Raw genomic sequence first — 24,459 nt, 5'->3', positions numbered from 1 at the left:
ATAACAGGGTGACAATTCTATTGTGCAATTTCCCACCAAGCCAGTGGGGAAAAACAAAGAAGAACTCTTTCTGCAAGCAAATCCAGCCCCAAAACCCTCAGAGGACACTTCTTAAAGTCTGAGCAGAAACAGCCCGAACATGAGGATCTCAATTCACAAAAGACCCAAGTTACCTTTTATAGAGTCTGTATCCAACCCGGTGTGCTTTGAATGAGCTCAAGCCTCTTAGAGACGACCGAATCGACTCCATAGCAACAAATGCACCAGCGCAGAACTACACTCTTTACTGCTGGGATTTAGTGTTGGTCTTTAGCCTTACTTCACCTTGACCTTGCAGGTACTTTAAGAACATAGCCACAGCACACGAGGGGTGAAGAGGAGACACACAGACACATAAAGTAGCAGCTATGGAAAAGGAGGCAACAGAAAGTAAAAAGGGAGGCAGCGAGGGGTTGGAAGAGTCAGGCAGACGGAGGGAGGGAGGGAGGGAGGGATCGGGAGAGTTAAGTGCTCTCAGGGGAGTAGACTGTGGTTAAGGATTATTAAATGGGATCAATAACTAACAAGGCCTCTGCACAAACACACACACAAACAGACACACACACATAAACTCTCTTGAAAATTCTTTTTTCTCCATCATCCCTCCCCCAGTCCCCAGCCTTTCCTTCCCTCCCAACACTGCACATGTACTCTCAGCTTTTTCAAGGCTGGTCGTCCGCTTTCATTTTGTAAAATGTTTATCAAATTTTTTTCCCCGATACTCTCATTTCGTTTTACGGCTGCTCTCCATTTCCAATTTTTGGCTTCTCTGTTCAGTCATTCTTTGCACCAACTTCAATTTCCAGCCACTTGTTTGTATTACTCCATCATTTGCAATAGATACTTGTAACAATGGGCTGACTGATATGGGATTGCTATACCGACTGCAGTTTTTTTCCTGAAACAGCCTTTACCATGGGACAGTAAAAGTCTCCACTGACAGTAAATCACTTATATTTTTGTAATGATGCACATTATTTAAGCTCCAGCCTTGCAGCATAATCACTGAACAGTTTGTAGTGTGGCTCACACCACACAGGGGGTCAGTCCATGTCTATTCAGACAGAATACAGGAAAAGCAAGATTGTCATCAGTTTTAGTTTATTATACTGGGTAACTTAGCCCACCAAATGTTGAAAATAGTCTGTATCTATACTGCATGTCTGTGGATTCATATCTAACCTGTTTAGTTCGGTTCAAACAAACTCTAGTGTGTTTGCCCGGTCAGTATAGATCATTGAGTGCTGTTTGACAGCTGGAAATCAGTACCGTCAGCAAACACACTCTTCAGTTTCAGAGTACAAAATACTAATTATTTTTTTCAAAACTTTGAAACTTAATCTTATACACTACCGGTCAAAAGGTTGGGGTCTCCCCGACAATTTCATGTTTTCTATGAAAACTCACACTTTTATTCATGTGCTAACATAATTGCAAAAGGGTTTTTTAATCATCAATCAGCCTTTCAACACCATTAGCTAACACAATGTAGCATTAGAACACAGGAGTGATGGTTGCTGGAAATGTTCCTCTGTACCCCTATGGAGATATTCCATTGAAAATCAGCTGTTTCCAGCTAGAATAGTCATTTACCACACTAGCAATGTCTAGACTGGATTTCTGATTCATTTAATGTTATCTTCACTGAAAAGGAAACTGCTTTTCTTTCAAAAATACAGACATTTCTAAGTGACCCTAAACTTTTGAACGGTAGTGTATACTTGGGTTTTTTCACTACAATTTGGTTGAGTGGTGAACAACACACTTTTCTGTATTATGACAAAGTAAGAACATTTGTTTTTACTACTTTACATTGAGTTTAATGGTATTCAGATAAAACTGCATAATGATCTCCACAGGATGAAGCCTATTGACCTAAATGATCCAAGGCTATTCTTTTTCGAGTTATTTTTAAATTTTTTTGTTTGTTTGACAGAGATTTCAGTTAAAACGTTGGAGAGAGGACATCAGGAGAGAATGTGATTGAACATTAAAGATAATGGAGAACCAGAAGGGACACAACTCCAATATTAGGAACTCATTTACTGTAAAACATGAGTAGCAAAAACTCAAAATTAGTTTTTTTCCTTTTCAGAAAGGCAAATGAAACAGCCTTTACCTCACCATGCTAGAGAAGTGACATCCCAACTCCCTCTCTCGTGGCTTTGTGTGTGTAATCTGATCAAAATGCTGAGTTAGAAATCAAATCTAGTGCAACCCACAGACAACAGGTGAGGCATTCATCAACAATAATAGGCTGTGTCGTATCTATCATGAACAACGCCGTGTCTGCCAACCAGTTTTAAATGAAAAGCCCAGCAACCAAACGTCTGTCCTCCAAATCCTCCCCTTCACTCACTCCCCTGTCTGAAGCTCCTCACTCATGTGTCTCTCCTTCCACTGGTGCAGCTTTTTATTCAGAGACAACATTTTGGTGAAGACTTGGCCTGTACCACTGCTATTGTTACCCCCCCACACCTCCTCAAAAACACACAGGGACAGCACTGAGAAAAAGAAGAGAGAGGGGGCGAAAGAGACTGGAATCTCTGCAGTGGAGAGATAGGAGGTGAATAACAAAAGGAGGGAGTACAGCCGTGTGGATGGACGGATGAATGATAGACAGGGTGAGAGGAGAAATGGAAGCCAAGAATGCTGCTGTGGGGTGATAGTGCCAGGAGGAAGGGATGGGGAGGTGGTAAGTGAGGACAAGGGGAGAAGGGATGCTGGACTTGTTGCCTTCCAATGACTACAGGCTGGACAAAGAGGGGAGGAAGCTGGAGCACAAGGAAAATGCTGGGAAGATGGAGAGGGGACAAAAAGAACAATAACTAAAAGAACTAAAAAAGTTAATAGACTTCGAAAACAAACATGAACTTGTTTTTGTTTTCTTTGCAACAAAACCATAAGAAGGTGACAGAAGTTATAGTGGTCTAATGATTTTCTCCTGTACAAGGTTGGATTGAAGGAGTAATTTGACATACTAGAAAATTAGCTTATGATAATACAAAGTTAGAGCCAGCAGACAACAAGCTTATCTTCACATAAAGACTGTGACCGGGAGTCCTGGAGCCTTGGTATCACAGTCCAAGCGGTCACTGGCCCTCTCACAAAATAGTTCTAGCAGCTTGGTTTTTAACACTTTTTGTATGGATCCAACAAAAGAGATACAACATGTTAATCAGTAAGCTGAAGCTCAGCAGTTGGCTGATTTTCCTGGACAGACCCATTTCCATGTTTCTGGTGTTTGTGATAAGCAAAGCAAACCAGCTGCTGGCTGTAGAGTAGTTTCATATGAGGGTCGGACGATTATCAGATCCGATATTCAACATTTTTGCCCTTATCGGTATCATTTCTGTTTTGTTTTTTTTTTCCTGTGTGAAGCACTATCTGGTTGGTTAAGCTTTGATTGTACTCCAGTGCAGACATGCCCACAGATGCGTCGTTAAGGTCATAATAGTACTGCCTCCACTGTATATGAGCACAGGACGTCATAATTACATCTCTACATATTCTGCAAATGCACACTGTGCCAAGCATGCTTACTTTTGCCCTGTGGGCAGCACTTGGACGTGTGTGAATGGGTTAAGTATAATGCTGGCCTTACATGTTGCATTTATTAGCTTAAGAAGGATAAATGTCAAAAGTTCTCTTTGAATAAAACAAAAGAAAACATCAGTCTCCTAAAAACCAGTTCAAATAATTCAAATTTTTTACAAACCTATTGAGATGTGGCATTTATACAGGGGGTCCTCGACTTACATCAGAGTTCCATTCCTACGGCTCGACCTAAGTCGATTATGGCTGTAAGTCAGAACTCTGGCGAAAATGTAAACAAAGCCGTTACGTGTATCACGTTATGGTGAAAATGTAAACAAAGCCGTTACGTGTATCACGTCATGGTGAAAATGTAAACAAAGCCGTTACGTGCATCACGATAATTAGTTCTTCAGAAAAGTCATGAATACCAATGACTTTCATGCATGAATGAGTCATTTTACAAGCTATGAGTTAGCAAATGTAGCACAATCCAAGGTAGGGTACAACCGGTGAATGTAAACGAAGCCGTCTTGTAGCATCGCATGTCGACGTATTCGTCCGCACTGCTCGCTGCGTGACAACGTATTCATCCACTTGGCTTGCCAACTAGTTCCATGTAACCAGTGGACATAACGACAAAACAGCGTTCGTCGTAAACCGAGTATCTGCCCGTAACCAGTTCCGACGTAACAACGAAACGCCGAATGTCGAGGACGTTGTAAACCGAAGACTTCCGTATGTGGTACTTTGGCTGATGTGTATCAGTGATGGCTCCACCCAGAACTACAGACAAAGCATGATAAAATCATGTTCACTCAAGCGCACATAAGCTTCCTTAAAGGTTATGTTCAGTTATAGTTACTGTGCACATAATAAACAGCCGGCGCAGATTAGTGTTGCATTTTTGAGCTCACTAGCATGTTTTTAATACATTATTTTCTCTGTGTAGGATAAAACATTTAATAATTTTTGTAGTTTGGTGAGCCAGCATTAAGGTGCAAAATAAACATTGGAAATTCACAATTAGTGCTGTGTTGTAAAGTTTGATTTGAATTTCACCACTTTAGTTTATTACCCATGTACACAGGTAGTAATTTTAAATTAAAAGCCAGCAATGAAAAACACCCGAAAAAATATGTTTACACATATAAATCAAAATAAACAAGGATAAAAGAAAACTCTCCCCTTGACTCACATTAAATATAGAAAGCAAGTAAAATCCAGAGGGGAACCAGGGAATAACTACTCCGTTTCTTTGAGTTCTTCAGTTCTGTTTTCTTCACCTCTTTCAGGGAACAACTTTAGTTAATATCTATCTTTGCATACCTTTTCTTATCTTCTGGACAATAATAATGCACCTTAATCTAAAACCTGTGTCTAACCTGCTCAGTCCCTTAACTAATTAAATCATGCTGTCTGCGAGTTTTGATACTTCCACTGAGGGGCATCTAAGGAAAAACCTTTGAAATACTACACACGGTGGCTTTAAGCTCAAATTTGAAATTGCATGTGCTTCTGTGGAGGAAAATAAAGCAGCACTTGGTTAGTTACTGGTGTTAGGGATTTTAAGTGGAGATGGGAAACGTAGCAAGGAATCGTTTTTGGATGGAAAAGGAGGCAAAAGTCCTGAATTCTTGAAAAAGCTTCTGAGTTCTAGGAGTAGATCCTGCAGAGCAGCAGGGACAAAAGCAACAAAGAAGATGATGTCGAATGAGCAAAAAAGTGAACAAAATGATGTGACTGAAAGGTAACCGGAGCTGAATAGGAAAATAGAAGAATAGAAATAGGCAGTGCGTGGGTGAAAACAAGGGACATGGCTGAAAAACTGCATGTTTTTTAGAGAACAGGGAGAAAAAACAGTGGTAAGCAGTGTGACGAAAGATGTGAGTTTTCTGTAAAAGTGAGAGGAATTAGACCCAGTGTGTGTGTACAAAGCTGCATGTCAGAGATAGCACCACAAAAGAAGGCCCAGCAGATTCAAATTAATATAATTATCAAGTCAGTTATTAATACAAAAGCCTCTATAGCGTGGGGCGGATTAGCCCACAGGTCACTGATGCACAGTTCTGTGAAAAACGTGTGTGAATAGCGTGTGCACTCACACAAACACAAAGAAATCAATCAAGCAAAGACAGAAACTCCCACTAAATCAGTGAAACCAGTTAATACTTCGGCATGAAACCAGTTCTAAAAGAACTTTAAAAAAAACTGTGAAACAACAGAGTGAGTTGTCATGCAGTTTCTAATCCACACACACACACACGCACTACCAAAAGAGCTTGATAAAGTAGCGACAGGGCAATCTGTCATGGCTGGCTGGCTGGTCACATGAGGTTAATAGATTCCCCTCTATCTCACATCCCCTCAGCCTTCATTGCCATCATCACTGGCCCTCTTACCATACTGGCATATCATCAGCGATAATCTCAAAACAGACAAAATATGTGGCCGCTCTATTAACAGTGACCTGGAAACAGTTGTACGGCTTTTACATCCAAATGAGCTTCATTTTCTTTGCGGTGCTAATAGCTGTGAAGCAGAAAATGTGCTCATACCGCGGTAAAAAGAAAGGAGAAAAAAAAACAAACTCGGTACTGTCAGTATATCTGCAAAGTCCATCTTTCAGTCTCAGGGTTCCCATTCCATTACAGAGTGGGCGTAAAATAACGAAACCTTCCATAAATGAAGTGGCATTGCTTAATTAGAATACTTAAAAGCATAATAAAAGTCAAAATAAACTATCATCAAAACATGTTTTTCTAAAAATCAAACCCTCTACTTTCCCTGCCTGGAAGTGACTCATCAGTCTGCCATGATTTTCCAAGAATTCCATCAGTGACACCTGGAAATAACATAACAGTACTGGTCATTAAAGTTGCTCATACAGTAGTTGATCTGGCTGAAGGTGTTTGCTCTGGGTTGAATGGCCTCATGCCCTGCCATAATGAGCCTACACCGACCAGCGCTCCCACCTGAGCGAGGGGAGATAGCTCTGATGCTGTGAGACTGACACACACACTGAGTCAGGTAGGCAGTGATAAAGAGCTCCCCTCACCGTGCAGTGCAATCATCTCCAATGGGCGTTCTCCCACCTCTCTGACATTCACTTTTAAATGCTCACAATCTTAACTGTTTTGCCTTTTAAAGCCATGATGCAGGACTACAATTTGCAGAGGGTAGCAATTTAGAAGAGTCTCAGGTAAAGGTTAGCTTGTCACTCTTAAGTCTTCTCTTTGGAAGGAGCTCAGCTGCTTGTAGAGAGAGCGTGACTGCCACACTTTGGACAAGTCATGCAATAGCAGGCACTGGCTTTTCCTTTTGCATTTAACTGTCAGTGGGAAGTTGTTTTAAAAAACATAGATCTTTAGCAGAGAATCAAACCTGCAACCCTGCTAGCATTAACACTAACTTTCATCCTGAAACATGGTAGCTACTCCATTCAGTATCACTAAGCAGTATGTAACAGGGTGGAACCCACCTTTGACAGAGTTCATACCGTTTTAAGATGCGAGTTATTTTCCCACTAGATTTTTGTGCCATAATAAATATCAGTCTTTCAAATAGCCTTTTCACCATTACTTAATCACTGAACTACTGCTGTAAACCTCCAAATATGATCTGTTTATATGTCATAACAGACATATAAATAATCCTAATATTAATCATTGCTGATGAAAATGAAAAATATGCATTTCTAATATGTAATTATGTATGTTGTGCTTATTTATCAAATAAAATTAATACAAAACTCTAATGAAAAATGAGCCAACTCTATGTGTCGATGAAGACCATGACACTAAAAGATTAGGGAAAAAATGGAAGTGGAAGTGAATGTAAGCACCCAATGAGAATTGAACTTATTCAGGATAATTTCACTACTTTGACTTTTAATCTCTTGCCTTGGTCATTATAAAGGCTGGTCACACACGTATTTTCTTGTTTTGATTATCTCAGAACAGTCTAGTCTATCCAGATCTTCCATCATTTGATATGATAATACTAACTTTGCCTTGGGCTCCCCTGATTTCAGGTGCACACCGTACTATTGTGAACCTGTGGCCTGCACTCTTCTTAGGACCACAACTACTGAATCATTACAATGAAAAGCAATTCCGTGATTTTGTGTCTATTTTTTCGTGGGTTGTAATATAAGTACTATGCTGGAGACGATGCAGAAATTTGCTGGAAGGTCAAAACGAATGACTCTTCTGCTACGTATTTTGATATGTAGTACATTTTAAAATGGAAGTGACTTTGTGACTCATTCAACAGAGAAGCAGGAGTGGAGAAAGGGGTGAAGAATTTAGTGAAGATGTCGCTCTACAGAAGTTTGATCTCATTCCTTGTTATCACTTTGGTATGTACAAATATGTAAACCATCATATAGACTAAGCTGCAGTTGTGCTCTTTGTTGTGTTATTATAGTTAACACAGCTCTGGAAAAACAAGCTCACGAGTGAGGCTCCCCAGAGAGCCTGCCGCCGCTGCTGAAAAAGATCCTAGAGGAAACACTGTGGGGGAATGAACAGCCTTGGTGGAGTACTGCACTCTTTGAATACTTTTCTGGAGTTTAATGTGTCCACCTTGCCGCAGTAAATACTTCAGGAGCAATTCAACTGAGAACAAGGGGATTGGATTTGGTCTCAAACTGTCCCTCAGCCTCTAAGTGTTAAAACAGTCAATTAAACCTGCTTGTTAGCATCAAGTCAATTCTTTTTAAGATTGTATTCATGTGTATGACACTCTATGATTTCATATGATTGCTGCCGAGTTGAATGCTTGATGTGAACTTAAGAATAGAGTGTTACAATAAAATCCTGAAACGTCTACCAATCCTCTATAACAGAAACATTTGATACTGATGAGATGCTGCTATGGCTGCAGTCGACCCTGGAGTCTGGCTTCAGGTGCGAGAGCTTCCATGACATGTGGTGTGGTGGCTCCATAACATGATGGACGACTTTAATAGAAACAGTCATACTTTAATCCACAATAATTTGTTTAGCCTGCTTGTCTGCATAATTTAAGGAGAAAACAATTCTGCCTGTCTGTCTGACACATGTTTGCATGTCAGAGCGTGTTCCATTTGGAGGCTGGTTGTGTGAGATAAATTGATGAGAGATGATTCTATGCCTCAGGGTTTCTCTTCATACTGACATCCCCTTGTTGCTATTAGAAAATGAGCACATGATTGTATTTATATGACGACATTTCACAAATAGTCTCACAAAATGCACACTGAGTGGGTATGCGATCTTACATTCATAATGGATGACCGTTTTTTTCCTCATATCTACAACCATTTGCACTTGAAAAATAGATGTTATATGAATTCCTGTGCGGTGATGAATATTGGTCTTTCTGCAGTTTTGTTGCGGAAATTCAATAAAGTTTTATGATGCACTTCAGGTATTGTTGGTAATATTTTTCTAGGAGTGAGTCGGCTCAATGTAGCAGAAATAGCAGTGAATGTAAATGTTTTTCTGCAAGCAGGAGATGAAATACAATGCAGCGCAGTACTTACAAGCAGGTGACGCATAGAAGCTCCTATTCACAACATTTTAAAAAGAAAGCTGGATATTAAATTAGAGCGTTCACCAGTGGGACCACTTATCATCCCCTGATAGTGACAGTCAGCGGGGGCATTCTTAAGAGTCTGGTGTCAAATGTCCGTCTGGTGAATTTTTTTCAAACATTGCTTTATCAAACTATTGTGTAAACTCTGGGAAGTGTAAACAGTAAATTCCATTCGTTACAATACAGAACAAAAACTTCCACAAAGTGCAATTCAAACTGTTAAATAATAAAATATGAGCCAATCTACAAAGTTGAAGTAACTGGTTTGAAGTTAAACTTGAATATTTTCATCATGTAAAAAAAATGTAAATGTAAAAAATCTCAAAGTCAGACATCTGGCCTACATGAGGACAAAGAGATATAAATGCACAATAAAGAAATACAATTTTCTTAGTGCTTCTGAGAAATTATACTTTTTCTCCAGCTAGATAACACTCGCTATCAGTCCGTTTTTAGTCAGCGTTAATAAACTGAACAACCTTGAGCAAACTGAGATAAGGCAGGGAGTGATGTCCTGGGCATGAAGCCAATATAACAGGATTTTACACCACAGGTTTGTCTAAGTCTTGTGTATTTCATAATCAATCAGCCTTCACAGCTCTGAGGAACTTAATGTTTCACTTTCTACCCCGTCTCCTTGTTCCTGTTACCATCCTGCTTTGACAATCATATTTTTCTTATAACAGGAAGCCATGAATCATATGTCCTGAGTTTCTAGAAGCATTGCATAAAATGACAGTAAGTACCAACACAGCTAGAGAGGAAACCTGGTACATCATCTCACTGGACTGTAAACACTTATGCTGTGTTGTTTGACTGGACCAAATCAATTGTGAAGATGCATTTGCATTAACATTACACTGTTCTGTATCCTAGTACTTAGCAGGATTTCTTGTTTGAAGAACCCCCAAAGTCCTGTCAGATGAATTCCAGCTCCCTTTTATCAGCACCCTCATCTGCACTCCTGCTGTGTTCATTTGAATTATTTTAAACTGGATGTTATTTACCACTGTTAATATTTTAAACCGTAAAATTGAACAGTCTTTTTTCAAAAAGGTTAGGTGTGACTACTTGGACTAGCAAAGTGTAGAAATTTCAACTATTATGGTATTATATCAACTACACTACCATTCAAAAGTTTGTGGTCACTTAGAAATGTCCTTATTTTTGAAAGAAAAACATTTTTTCAATGAAGATAACATTAAAAGAATGATAAATCCAGTCTAGACATTGTTAATGTGGTAAATGACTATTTTAGCTGGAAACAGCTGATTTTTACTGGAATATCTACATAGGGGTACAGAGGAACATTTCCAGCAACCATCACTCCTGTGTTCTAATGCTACATTGTGTTAGTTAATGGTGTTGAAAGGCTAATTGATGATTAGAAAACCCTTGTGCAGTTATGTTAGCACATGGATAAAAGTGTGAGTTTTAATGGAAAACATGAAATTGTCTGGGTGACCCCAAATTTTTGATCAGTAGTGTATGTATTTTATTTTTTATAGCTAACAGTTTGAACAATACTAGTTTGAGCTATATATATGTATACCAACTATATCTCTGGTACATTTATTACAAATACTTATCCATTACTTTTGGTAACGATTTCAACTATTTATCTGTAACTTTTAGTTACTGATCACTGTTTATAATCTGTAAATCTGTCACTTTAGTTAGTGACCATTATTCCACTACATTTAGCTACAACTGTATCCTTAAATTTTTTGTTCAGGTTTTATCTGATTATTATTACTATTATTATTATTAGTTTATTTAACATAACATAACTGTTGCCATTTGATGTATTGCACCAGAGTTACCTGTAAGCTAATTTTCATCTGCAGTCCCTTGGGAGGTGACAAATGAAAACATCACAACATTAAAATGTCACAAAAAAAGCTGGACTATGAAATAGATGACACAGTGAAACAAAACATTACACGCACGCACGCACACACGCACGCACGCACACACACACACACACACACACACACACACACACACAAACACACGCACACACGCACACACGCACACTCTTAAAAGCACACACGTACACACACAAATGCAAATTAAAAGGACAAGACTATTTCACCATTACTCAGCTACATTGTGATAAATTGATGTTAAACTTCACAACTGTCAATTTTGAAAGTTTTAGTCCATTAGTTCTGGTAGTAGTTCAGCTGTTTAACCATTACTTTAAGCTATTCCCCCATTTATCACAAATTATTTTTAGCTACAACTAATCTACTGCAACCATTTGTCCTTTACTTAATGCTATTTCAACTGTTTATCCATCAATTTTGTAAACTTTTATCTAGTTATTTCCAACATATATCTTTTCTTTCATGTTTTTTATTTGAAATGTTTCTCCATCAATTTAGCTTCGTCTTCCAACTATTGACTGCTTTGTGTGCTCATGTGTCCCTGAAGGTGCCTGAGTAACTACTATGCCCAAAGTCTGACTGTCCAGATGTGGCTATAAACCTGCTATTTCCACGATCTGTGTTTTACTGTTTAGGATCGCCAGGATGATTATGATTGGGTTAAACAATACAAAACAGCAAAAGCGTTCGTCCCCTATAGCAAAATGAACATGAGTGTAACCAAACCATCACCCAGAACAGACACAGTGATGTGGGGATGGGTCTGGCTGCATGAGACCACTGTTTCCACAAAACGGTTAAAATCTTTTGGATGTACAGCACCCTCCCACCACAAACACACTCAGGTCATGTGAGAGACCCCGTATGGCCTCTTTGGTACGTCATGGGGGCTCAGTGCTGACCCACTACAGTCAGCCTTCATTGAGGACCAAAGAACTGCATATCCAAAGTATGCCTACCTATGATACAGTAAGTACATGAGTTAACTAGAAGTACTAGCAGTTAACTAGAAAACATGTGTAAACATACACCAGCACAAAGCACAAGTGTGATTCTACAAGAAAAAAATATCTAATACCGTATTAGTCGAGAAAGTGTGTTAAGAAACTTTTTATCACTGAGTGTGTGTGGTAGGCAGACACAGCGAGGACGGTGTGGCAGGGTAAATGATGGCAGTATTGATCTCAGATGCTCTTTTATAGCCCTGTCATGTCAGTTTAGCACCTTGGCAACATTCGCTTTAGAGCTGCATCAATACTGAACTCTGGCACCCAGCGAAAGACAGATAGAAAGAGACAGTTGGAGACAGGGAGAGGCAGGACAAATAAATAGAAAAAAGTAAATACCATCTGCTACATCAAGGACTCAAAGACTTAACGGCTCTAACCTTAAGAGCAAAGTAAGGACACAAACTCCAAAGTTTCCCATGTGTCCCTGAGAGATTGTTAGCTGCATGTTAACAGGTAAATACTTCACCAATATTCAACATTAAAATAAAAATAATGAGCAGCCTGACCCAGCCATCCTTAAGTCATTTTAGGTTCAGTTCATGCATATTTGGATGCATTTGCTACTGCTGCTACTTTAAGATGATGAAGCTACATTACACAGTAACAACACAGGCAAACATACTGAACAATGAATCACAGATATGGAAACTCCCAAATGTTGCCAGTGATACAGGTTCAAAACTGAGACCACTGGCTATTCTTGCACACAAAGTGCAAAGTGCTGTGTTTCCATTATTTTGTCCACTTTCATTCACACATGCTGCAGTTGTTCAGTTTGATTAGCTGACACCTGGTGTCAGATAACATTCCATTGGAATAAATGGTTTTGAAATCGGCCCCCTCTGATGCTGCAATTCTGCCTGCTGAAGCAGAAAATGAACCCTGTCTGGATTATCTGATAGCCTCTAAGTATTGGATATCATCTGCTGAAAACAAAAACCTGCTAGCATCCATTACAACAGGAGTGTATTAGTACTGCAAGGTTTCATTAACTTGTTTGGATATGTCTGCATTAATGCTCAATTATACACCATCTCATTGCTCTTTAGTTGTTTGTAGAGGCATTACAATGTGTAAAAGTTTTCTAAGACCAAGAAACAAGAGAGTAAAAATATTAGTTTATGACTGACCGGTCACAGGAGCAGGCCACCAGCGCCATGAGGAGGTTGTAGATGATGAAGGTGAAGATGACGGCTGTGATGGTGCCACGGGGGATGGCATAACTGGGATTCTTCAGGTCACCTGGAGGATGAGACAGGAGTAACTGCAAGTTCCTACCAAGCTCAGCGAGTAATGGAATACATGAAATAGTTATGCAATTATAATACAAAAAAAGCTTGATGTTACTGAATAAAAAGGTGTAATGAGATTACAGATACATCTCATAAAAATGGGGATTATTAGCAGGAAGCAACACATTTATAAATAACCTGAAGAATGATATACGACAACGCCAGGTTTGCCAACTCTCATACTTTTGCTATGAATCTCACCTTTCAGTTTCTGTGTCCCCCAAAAAATGCTACAGAGAGTGCAAAAGACAGTCTGTGTACCTGTAGTTGATAAGTGTGAACACAAAACTCTCATATTGTGAAGTTTGATTGTTTTCCTTTGCTCTATAATTTTACATCTATTAAAGATTTAAATGTCTATAAAATACATATTTACTGCGATGAAGACAGAAACTGTAACAGGTCAACGGGACACACTAATAATGAATGTAATGAAACTTTTTAAAACAGAGCTGACGTTTCCTTTACTTCCAGCTGTTTGTATGAGTCTTTACTGTGAGTTTAAATATTAAATACCTGCAGCATTAAACAACAGCAATCATGGAGACAGGATTGGTCAGGATCTAATAGTAAATGATACTGTATACTTTTCTCCACCTCAAACAGATGAGCTCTAACACAGAGCCACAGTTTATAAGTTACAGGTAAATCAGATGCTACATACAGCCATCCTCAGGTTGGCTCCATCCAGACATTTTATTTCACTGTAAAAATGTGATCTGGTTACTAAAATCATTATTTATGTCAAGTTGAGTGTTTTGATGAATTATGATTACAAATGAATTTTCAACATCTAAGAAATAATTAGCTAATAAAAAGATTTCATCTGTAGTCAGCTGATTTACACTGATGATTGTTGCTTTGGGACACAAAACTTAATGTAGCATATCTTATGTTAGTCTATTAAAAAGGTCAGTTCGCCCAAATTACTACTAAATTTCTATCAGAAATTAATTTAAATAAGTATACTATATAACCTCCTAAACATAAATCCACACAGGTACACCCCGACACTCGGAATCTAACTCCAACTGGTAGCTGAAAGTTATTATCCCTGCCATGCTAGTGTAAACATATAAGTACTACTCACTTAAGTAAAAGTAATTTTATTGGTATTTCCTTTCACTTGTCTTTAATTGAATATTTGGTATTGAAGTAATCCAAAAGTAATGGAAAGTATACACGTTATATTACTGTAATATTGTGTTATTTGGATTCGGTAAATTTATTAAGGCATAATCAGTGACCTTATCAGAATACATTTCTATTAACTCTCGCAACCCTGGTTCCTCCACAGATTATCAGGTTTCACACAACCTCCTGTCACCTACCTGACATGTTAGAACCTGCCATGATGCCGGTGCAGCCATTGAACATCACAGCAAACACAGTGGCAAAGGTCATCATAGTTCCTGTAGTGTAATCTACAGTGTAGTCAGCTGCAGGAAGACAGAAGAACAGATCAAACACTGCAGTTGAGCTTTATTAACATTATCAGTCTTCAAAGAGAAAGCTCCACCGGGTTTGTTGGCAAACATTTATTGTATTAGAGTACTTGAGAAAAACAATTTTCTTCATATCATTTCTGTTTTGTACAGATCATCTTAACTCAGTCATGTCATGTATTTGTAAAAAAATATATATTTCACAGCTTTGAGCTGCAAGAGAGCCACTGTTTCTCTTCTTCATTTGTGACAATACACCAATATTTAAGAAAATAAACCTTTCATTTGTAAAACACTTCACTTTTACCTTGAGGGGTTACAACACAAACAAAGCCTCTATAAAGTAATGTAAATGTGTTTAGGCATATGGGCTCTGTAAAGCGTCTCTGGACAATTTGAACTGTAACTGGCGCTATATAAATAAAATTGAAATGAATTGTTTAATACAACTGTTGTCTTACTACCTGTCAGAGTCACTTTAAATCACTTTAAACCACTGTGTCTTGAAATCTGTGAATACTGTAAATTGAATTTTAATTACATTTAGTATTTCTATACTTTCTGCATGGAGTTTGCATGTTCTCCCTGTGCATGCGTGGGTTTTCTCCGGGTACTCCGGCTTCCTCCCACAGTCCAAAAATATGCTGAGGTTAATTGATCATTCTAAATTGCCCGTAGGTGTGAATGTGAGAGTGATTGTTTGTCTTTGTATGTAGCCCTGCGACAGACTGGTGACCTGTCTAGGGTGTCCCCTGCCTTCACCTGAGTCAGCTGGGATAGGCTCCAGCCCCCCCGCCCCCCGGTGACCCTAGTGAGGATTAAGCGGTGTATAGATAATGGATGGATGGATGGATAGTATTTCTATAGAGTTTAAAATTAGAAGGGTTTTTTTATATAGTATTGTACAGCAATTTTTTTCAGAGTATAGACTAACCTTCAATGTTATTGTTAATCTGGTTACAAACCTGCCTGTTTTGTGTTTTTGTTGTATGTAAGCTGCTGAACCCTTGAATTTCCCTCTGGATTAATCAAGTATCTATCCATCCATCCATCCATCCGTCCATCCATCCATCCATCCAAGTTATATTTACAAAGTACTTTATACAACAGTTTTATAGACTGAAACTTGGGTGCTTTGCTCCAACAAACCAGAATTTAATTGTGAACACATGGTTACCCTTTTCTCTGGACTGGAAAATTAATTTAAGTCATAACAGTAGATTTTTGCTATACATGTATGTGTGTGTGCTTGTGTTCGTATTTAGTCACATCAGGATTATTCAAAGCTTGTGTGTGTGTGTGTGTGTGTGTGTGTGTGTGTGTGTGTGTGTGTGTGTGTGTGTGTGTGTGTGTGTGTGTGTGTGTGTGTGTGTGTGTGTGTGTGTGTGTAATCATTTTCACGTGCACATGCCGGAGTTACAGCAATTAGCTCAGTAATCATGTGCTTGGATATAAATCCCTGCAAACAAAGTGGAGTGCTCATTTGGTTTTTGTGGACATTAAGATCCAGAGAACATGTACAATACCTAATTAAAGATCAATCAAAACTTCCACTCTCTGCGAGCAGCGCAGTGAAAAGATTATGTGCTGGCAGAAAATGGGTGCACACCGGTGGCAAGGGGAAAAAGCACTTGCAGAGATTTTGATTACTTTCTTAGGAGTGATATTTTAGGAGGATTTGTGGTTGGGAAACCAGTAAGGGATCATACAAAAACTGGCTGGTGTCAACATCAGCAGAAAAGCAGCCTGGATCATAGCAGATAGAATGAAATGCAATAACCAAGATTCTGTGCTACACTCCAGTGTTTGAGCAGTAAAAATGAAGCTACCATCAGCAGCTGGTTAGCTTAGCTCAACACAACAGTGAGCCTGACTCAGTCCAAAGGTAATAAAATCTGCCTACCAGCATATTTGAAGCTTAATTCTTAGCATGTTGCATTTCATTTACTCTTAATGAGATTTTGGATTGAAAAAGTTGCTTACAATAATTACACAATGAAATATGATTATTTTACTGAACATTATAGACTTGCTTTAGGCATCAAAAAAACTATTTGTGTCCTATTTATGCCCTTTTCTTGGACAAATAATGACTGAGGAGAGATTGCTGGGATGGATATGTATAATGTCCATCTTACTTAAAGAATGCATGAAGCTCAGGCAGACTGAATAAGTGGTGGTGATGAGTGTGATGATAAATATGATTCATATATACAACTATTTTACAGGCTTTTTTCTTCTTTTACTGGAATGATTATTTGATACGTTATTAGCCTGCTGGAAGTTGTGTGTTAGTGGGGAAGAAGATGACGCACTGTTTTTCTGTTGCGAAGGCAATGAGAAGTTGTATATGCCAGGCAAGTCGCAAATACTGCAAGAAGTGATAGTAACAGTGGAGTTAGCAGAGAGAACAACCACAGCACAAGGAAAGTAAGTATTTCTGATTTGTACATTAAAGTAAAGACAATCATGTGTCAATATTTTTAGCATTGTAGCAATACAATAAATCTGTGGAATTAACCAAGTTAATGCTTGTTAAGAGCCGCTGAGTGTTGAAATGCTTTGTAGGCTAAATCTAGTCAAAGCCTTGTACTGCACAGTGATTCAGTTAAAGTAAGCTACTATTATAGCTATGATTATGGTTAAGTAATCTAACTCAGTGAATTGTTCAAGTGTTCTATATTTTCCAGTTCTGTACACATCTACTGCTGTTCACCTTTGCCCCCTCAATGATTTAAAAGTAGTCTAAACAAGTCAGCAAAGCTACACTGTATATTCTTTACAGGTCATCTCTCAGCCTCAAGTATTTACCTACACTACAAAAGTTTCGGAACACCCTAATTTTTCCATTTTTTTTTTATTGGAAATTATGAATGCTAATGTCTCATTGTACTCTGAAATGAAAGCATAGAACAAATGAACAAATGAAGTTAAAAAAAAAAATCAACTTAGAAGCCAAAATGTATTCTAAACTTTTGACTCATCAAAGTACCACCTTTGGCAGATATAACAGCTGAACACACTCGTGGCATTCTTTCCACAATGGAAATCAAATATTCTTCAGAAAGTTCTTCCCAACTCTGTTGCAGAAGTTCACATAAATGTGTGGTTCTTGTAGGTTCTTTGCTTTCACTCTTCTGTCCAGTTCATCCCAAAGCAGCTCCATGGGGTTTAAATCTGGAGACTGTGCTGCCACTCCATGTTTTCAAGCTCACCATCTGGTTCTTTTATCCAAAGGTATTTCTGGCAGAGCTTGGACTTATGTTTTGGGTCATTATCTTGCTGTAGGATGAACCTCTGACCAACTAGGAACATACCAGAGGATACTGCATGGTGCTGCAGAATGCTGTGGTAGCTGTTTAGGTTCAGGGTTCCTCTCACTCTGTCAGTCCATAATACCTTCTTCCAGTCTTCAGTAGTCCATTGGTGGTGTTTCATGGCCCAGGCAAGCTTCTTTTCCTCATCCTGACGTCTTAGCAATGACTTTCTAGCTGCAACTCCACCTGTCAAACCTGCAACCTGAAGTCTTCTCCTCACAGTTGAAACTGAGACTTCTTACTACGACCATTATTAAGCTGTGTTTGAAGCTGTTGTCCTGTGAGCCTCCTATCACCAAGCTGTTCACTCTCAGAAACTGGTCTTCTGATTCTGTTGTGGCTTTGGGTTTTCCAGACCAAAAATTGGGGCATTCTTAAACGTTTGACTTATTGTAGTGATGTATTATTATTGTGGCCCATAGCTGACACAAAATATAAGTAAATCCTGATAAACAAAATTAAATGACAAAATTTTGCCTTCTTAAACATGTTCCATTCCTTTGAGTTTTTACCCAAAAGTTCCTTGAATGTGATAGATTTAACCACAAAAAAACTCATCACTGTGCATCAAAGTTACATACTTAGATTTTTTTCCATGAAAATATTTCATTTATACCTTAAAATGGTTTAGATGTAAATCTACACTATTGTTTCTTCTAGAAAGTGTGGATCTACATATTCCCTCTCTCTCCATCCACCCCTCCTCACTTACTGCACCTGAGCACACCAGTTCATCTACAACTCTGCTTAAATGCTGCAAAAGGGCAAGTTGTCCTTAAATATTAACTACAACAAATAATGTTGACAACTGATGCAACCCAGTACTACAAACAAACTTCAGTACTTCCTTTGTTTACTATTCTGTTAAATAGCATTGTTTTAATATATTATTAGCTAATTATTAACAATAGTTTATTGTGCGTTGGTCATAAGCATGCTTATTTTGATAAGGATTGAAGTATGCTGTTGTCTACTGGCACAATAAACACGAGAAGAAAACATAGAAAAGATGACAAACACTTCAAACTTGCTAGGTATGGGTGCGCTCTCATGTGTAATTGTTGGCCCAGTGTCCCTCCACCTTACCCCACAGGTTCCCGCGCAGCGTGTCCAACTTGAAGCCAGTAAAATTGGCTGTGGTGGGAAATGAAGGGCCGGTCCCATTGGCTGACGGGTTGAACGCAGCAGAGCTCGGCAGTAGGATGGTTCGAGGGCGTACGGCGAAGAAGCTGATGAAGATGGTGCCCAGGACAAACATGACCACCAGGAAGATGAGGAAGGTGGCCTTGGCGTAGATGTGCGCTCCTACCAGGCACACCAGCAGGCACAGCAGGGCGACACCGGTGGCATAAAGCAGCGACCACCAGTAGCCCGACGGCAGGATTTGGTAGGGAGAAGTGGCCACAGTCCCATCTAGGAAGAAAACCAAATGTAAGAGGAGTCTTAACAATATTTTGAATGTCTGCCAGAACATATAGAGGAAAATATTACAGTAATAACTATATGAACAGTGTACTTAAAGCACCCAGTTAGCTAAACTGGTTGAAGTGGTGACCCATAAACAGGGGCTATAGTTCCCGACGCAGTGGCCTGGGTTCAATTCCAGCTCACTGCCCTTTGCTGCAGGTCCTTCCCCCAGTCTTCTTCCTACTTTTCTGTCTGCCTCTCGACTGACCTGACTAACAAAGCCAACAAAAAAGGTCAAAGGAATAACTTAAAAACAAAAATGCACCTAAAAACACGACCTGCAAAAGAAAATTCTTCATTTTCAAGCTTTAGTTCCTCACTGACTTATCGGTTATAAAATTTCCTGCTTTATGTTCACACATCAAGATAGAACTCCTCAGTATTGTAGTACAGTCAGTTACCAAGTAGCACGGGAATTTGTTATCCAAATGAATGTTCTCACCAGGGTCCTGTAGGAAAATTAGCCTTTTCCATAAATTTCCATCACTTCCCACAACTATGTTAGTGTTTCGAGGACATAAACCCTCCTAATTTGGTTTTGCTGTTCTCTAAAAAAATCAGCACCTCTCTGGTTTCTATTTAACTGAGACCAAAAAGTACAGCTGACACGAAAGAATTAGGAAAATGTATTGAGCTATATCCTGCCTGTAAAACCAATGATCTGCACAGCTAGAGGAACACTTTGACGTGTACTAGAATATACTTTTTTGTTTCATAGTTAGCTGAGAAGATCAACACTTCATTCATTACTGTACAGTACATATGAAGTGTAACCAATCAGTCAATTAGCTTAGCTTAAGCCTGAAAACAAGGAAAGAACTAGTCTGGCTCTGTCAAAAGAGTAAAAAAAAAAAATCCACCATTCAGACAACTAAATCTCACTAGGTAAGAAATGATACTTTCTTTGATTAATAATGAAAGACTCAGCTTATTGTTATTTTTATGTGCTGGTTTTGTGCTAAACTAAGCTATTCTAACCAATAACTGCCTGTAGCTTTATATTTACTGCACAGATAAGTTAACAGCACTAAACTTCTCATCCAAGTCTTTTCTTAGGAAGTCTTTTCTTAGGATGTTCTACATCGTCAAAACATTAACAAATTTTAACAAATATTCTTTAAAGGTCCTATTTTGTGAAAATGCCTTTCGCTTTGGTTGTATGGTTTTTAGAAACTTTAAGGTGTAATTAAAAGGTATGAAAACATGAGTTTGCTTACTGTCATTTCAAGCTGTCTTTTGGGCTTCGGTGCAACCTAAACTCAGCTGGATATTGTATAGTGCACACAGGTGGTGCATGACGTAGTACAGGACCAACATGCTGTATCTTAGCTTGCGTATATATTACCAGTCAAAAGTTTGGACACACCTTCTCATTCAAAGGTTTTTGTTTGATTATCTTATACATTGTAGATGAATACTGAAAAAATCAAAAAAATTTACAAGAATACATCTGGAATTATGTTGTAAACAAAAAAGTGTTAATCTTCAGTATTCTTCTACAACGTAGAAAAGAATACAAATGAATAAAAAGAATTAAATGAGGCAGTGTGTCCAAACTTTTGAATGGTAGTGTGCACATATGTCACTGTTGTCATGTCCATTCTTCTTCAAACTTATACAGCTGAACTTTTGTTTCTGTTTCACTTTTACAACATGTCACGACTGGCACAGCACCCCTTCCAGAAGGCTACAGCAGGAGTTCAACTGCACAGACACACTGACACAGCCTGTTTGGAACAGGGCTAAAACTAGGAGTTGAAACTTCAGACATGTTCTAGGAACATGTGAGACTTATACTGTTCTGTAAACATGGGTACAATATTAAATTTTTACAATAAAATCTGTTTTCAACTAATTTCTGCTGTTAAATTTAGAAGTCCAAATCTCATAACAGCTCATAACTTTGACTCCTATTCAGTTAAAAATGTAAATTGTGCTGATGTGTTGGCATTTCACAAGCTGTAAAACTTACCTTCAGGAACTCCAAATGTGTCCACAATAGCTTCTACCAGACCAAGCACATAGAGAGCACTGCCACACACATTAGCCAGGAAGAACATGATGCCGATGCTGCCGCCAAACTCTGGGCCCAACGCTCGGCTGATCATGTCTGAGAAAAGTTAAGGCAAAGTACACTTGCTTTGTTGGACACACTGTGTATACGTGTGTGTACGTGTGTGTGTGTGTGTGTGTGTGTGTGTGTGTGTGTGTGTGTGTGTGTGTGTGTGTGTGTGTGTGTGTGTTCTATTCTAACAGAAACCAATCAGTTAAAACCTTCACCAGTAATGTGAGGGCATTTTTAATTGGTTACAAAGCCTTTGTTTCTGGTTAAAATTAGAAATGAAGTCAGCAAAGAAGATAAACACATCCACACTTTGGGAATTTCCCCTGTATATGATCACCAAGGTTGCGTTTAGGTTTGCAATGGATAACAAAACTCATGGAATGGAAGGTATCGCAAATTTTGAGTCATGAATTGGATCATTTTCAGCGGAAAATGAAGAACATTAAAGTCGGAGACAAACACTGAATGTCACTGTCAGTTGCTTGAAACATGACCTGTTCATGTGAGCACACATAAATGGGGCATTCTTTGTGTGTATTCAAGATTACACAAAAACAACCAGACAGAATTTCACGAAACTTAGTTGAAAGGTGCAGCATGATACCTGTTAAACTTTGATCACTGCTTTAAAAGTTGGGAAACAGGTTAGTGAGTTTAGTGCAGTGCCCTTTTGGTTTCTGTAAAGTGATACTGAAACTGTATTTCACGATGACGTTGAAACTTTGCAATTTATCCACAGTTGTCGTGTATGTCAAAATGTAGGTGGGGATCTGTGCAGATCATGGATCAACTACTACTTGTGTATGTAAAACACAAACACTAGTAGGCACATAATAACTTGAAACGCGTTAATCAGTTAGCAAGATGGCCAACGATTTATTAGCGAGCTTTTAGAGTGCAGGTGGACAGGTTTTATTATTTTTGCACTGAACTCTGCTAGCTTTTACCTCTGCTTCCAGTTTTTATGGTAAGCTAACTGTCTACTGGCTCGAGCCTAACATTTAACCTCACTGAGCACATTTGCATCAGTTTAGTACAGGAGGTCCTCGATTTACGTTGGAGTTCCATTCCTATGGATCGAGGTAAGTCGATTTTCGCTCCAAGTTGGAACTCGGCCGAAAATATGAACAAAGCCGTTACGTGCATCACGATATCGATCAGTTCTTTGGAAAAGTCACGAATACCAATGACTTTCATGCATGTATGAGTCATTTTACAAGAAGATAACAGAATATGTTGCACTGTTTTTACAACTTGAGCGTTTTATTATATCTAATTTCCCTTCCATGGAGATGGCTTTTCTTTTCTTCGAAGCACTGCCATCAGAAGAGTCTGACGCTTGGGAGCCATAATGAAGGGCAAAAAGTTAGCGAATGTAGCGCAATCCAAGGTGGAGTACAACCGGAGAATGGAAACAAAGCCGTCGTTGACGTATTCGTCTGCTCCGCTCACCACATGACGATGTATTCGTCCGCTCCACTCGTCAACTAGTTACACGTAACCAGTTCCAATGTCACGATGAAACGCTGTAGGTTGGGAACACTGTAAACCGAGGACCCCCTGTGTGTGGAATGTTAAAACATACTAGCATGCAACCTGCTTTTGTCCAAACTAATCAAACAAGATTTACCTTGCAAACTTTTTAGCTTTAGAAGTGCTGTTAGGTGGGGTTTTCTTTACCTTTAGCAAAAGTTAGACTGGCTCTTTCCTGATTCCCATGGTAAGTTAACTGCCTGGCTTGGGCTTTGTATTTAAAGGTAAATTCAGTGATTCTGATCCAATACAATTGTTGTCAAACTCAGTGAATATCTCCTTGCAGTCCACTAGCTGTCTTTTCTGTGTGTGCACTGAATATAAATCCTGTGTTTGTACACAGCTCTGGCTCTGGAAATGGGAAACAAAGAGGCTGAGACGAGCCACAGAACTCTATTCCAGCATGTCCCATGCAATTTTCAGCTTGTGCTCATGCACAAGACAGGGAGTGGGGGTGGGGGTGTTGAGAGGGAGAGTAAATCTGGAAAATGATAACGAGCTAAAAATCAACACTCTTTCTTCAGAATTACTGACTCTACCTTTGATGAAAATACTGCTTCAAAAAGAAAAAAATTAACATATTCCCAAAAACGTCAACTTTCTGATTGCACGTAGTCAGAACTGGATAAAATTTATGATCAAGGTTTTGAAGGTTGGAACACAGTCAAACTAAAGTCCTCCTAAGCACTGCAGCAGGGTATAGACATAAACACAATGATTAAATTTATCCAACATTGTTTCTGGGCCCATAATAAATTATTGCAAATGAAATTATTGCATTACTGTTATGTAATCATCTGCAGATAACTACAGTAATAACTAAATTCCAAGGAGACATATCTACTGAATGTACCAGTGTCTACACGTGCTGTATTGTCAATGTCTGTTTCCATCTAAACTGAAGCAGGAAATGGCCTGACATTACTCAGAATTCATAGAAGACATAGAAAAGTATCCCAAATAAGTAAAGGATGATTCTAGTTTATTTCAACTTTTTGCATTTCCCAAAAATGTGGCTGTTGTGACTCATTCTATCTTTGCACTCACCAGCAAAACTAATACTCAAAATAAACAGGATTTTAACAAGTGAGTTACCTTTGAACAATGTCTTGTAGAGCAGCTAATGATCAAATCAAGCTCAATCAGTGTCACACAAAAAGCTTGACTGAGACAAACATACAGATGGCCTTTGTCTAGCGCAGCAAGGAATTCTACTACTGTGTGTGCTCAGTTGATACCTTGACCACTGCCAATGTCACTGACACTACACTGACTGTTACATGCAGAC

At 38.8% G+C, this 24,459-nt stretch overlaps 1 protein-coding gene across 1 annotated transcript in view; it reads right to left on the bottom strand.

Annotated features, from left to right (window-relative positions):
• The window catches only part of zgc:153039 (uncharacterized protein LOC767698 homolog), a 90,259-nt gene that overhangs the window by 60,458 nt on the left and 5,342 nt on the right, over positions 1-24,459 (bottom strand). Inside the window, exons 3-6 of the mRNA XM_023268796.3 lie at positions 21,546-21,683; positions 19,193-19,519; positions 14,676-14,783; positions 13,183-13,294 (exon numbers count right to left, since the gene is read on the bottom strand). Coding sequence (XP_023124564.2) covers positions 13,183-13,294; positions 14,676-14,783; positions 19,193-19,519; positions 21,546-21,683 — 685 coding nt within the window. The remainder of the gene's footprint in view (positions 1-13,182; positions 13,295-14,675; positions 14,784-19,192; positions 19,520-21,545; positions 21,684-24,459) is intronic.

This window comes from Amphiprion ocellaris, chromosome 7 (assembly GCF_022539595.1).
Source record: "Amphiprion ocellaris isolate individual 3 ecotype Okinawa chromosome 7, ASM2253959v1, whole genome shotgun sequence".
Classification (NCBI taxonomy): Eukaryota; Metazoa; Chordata; class Actinopteri; family Pomacentridae; genus Amphiprion; species Amphiprion ocellaris.
Note: the sequence above shows the minus strand (reverse complement) of the source record. Positions and strands in the feature narration are given on the sequence as shown.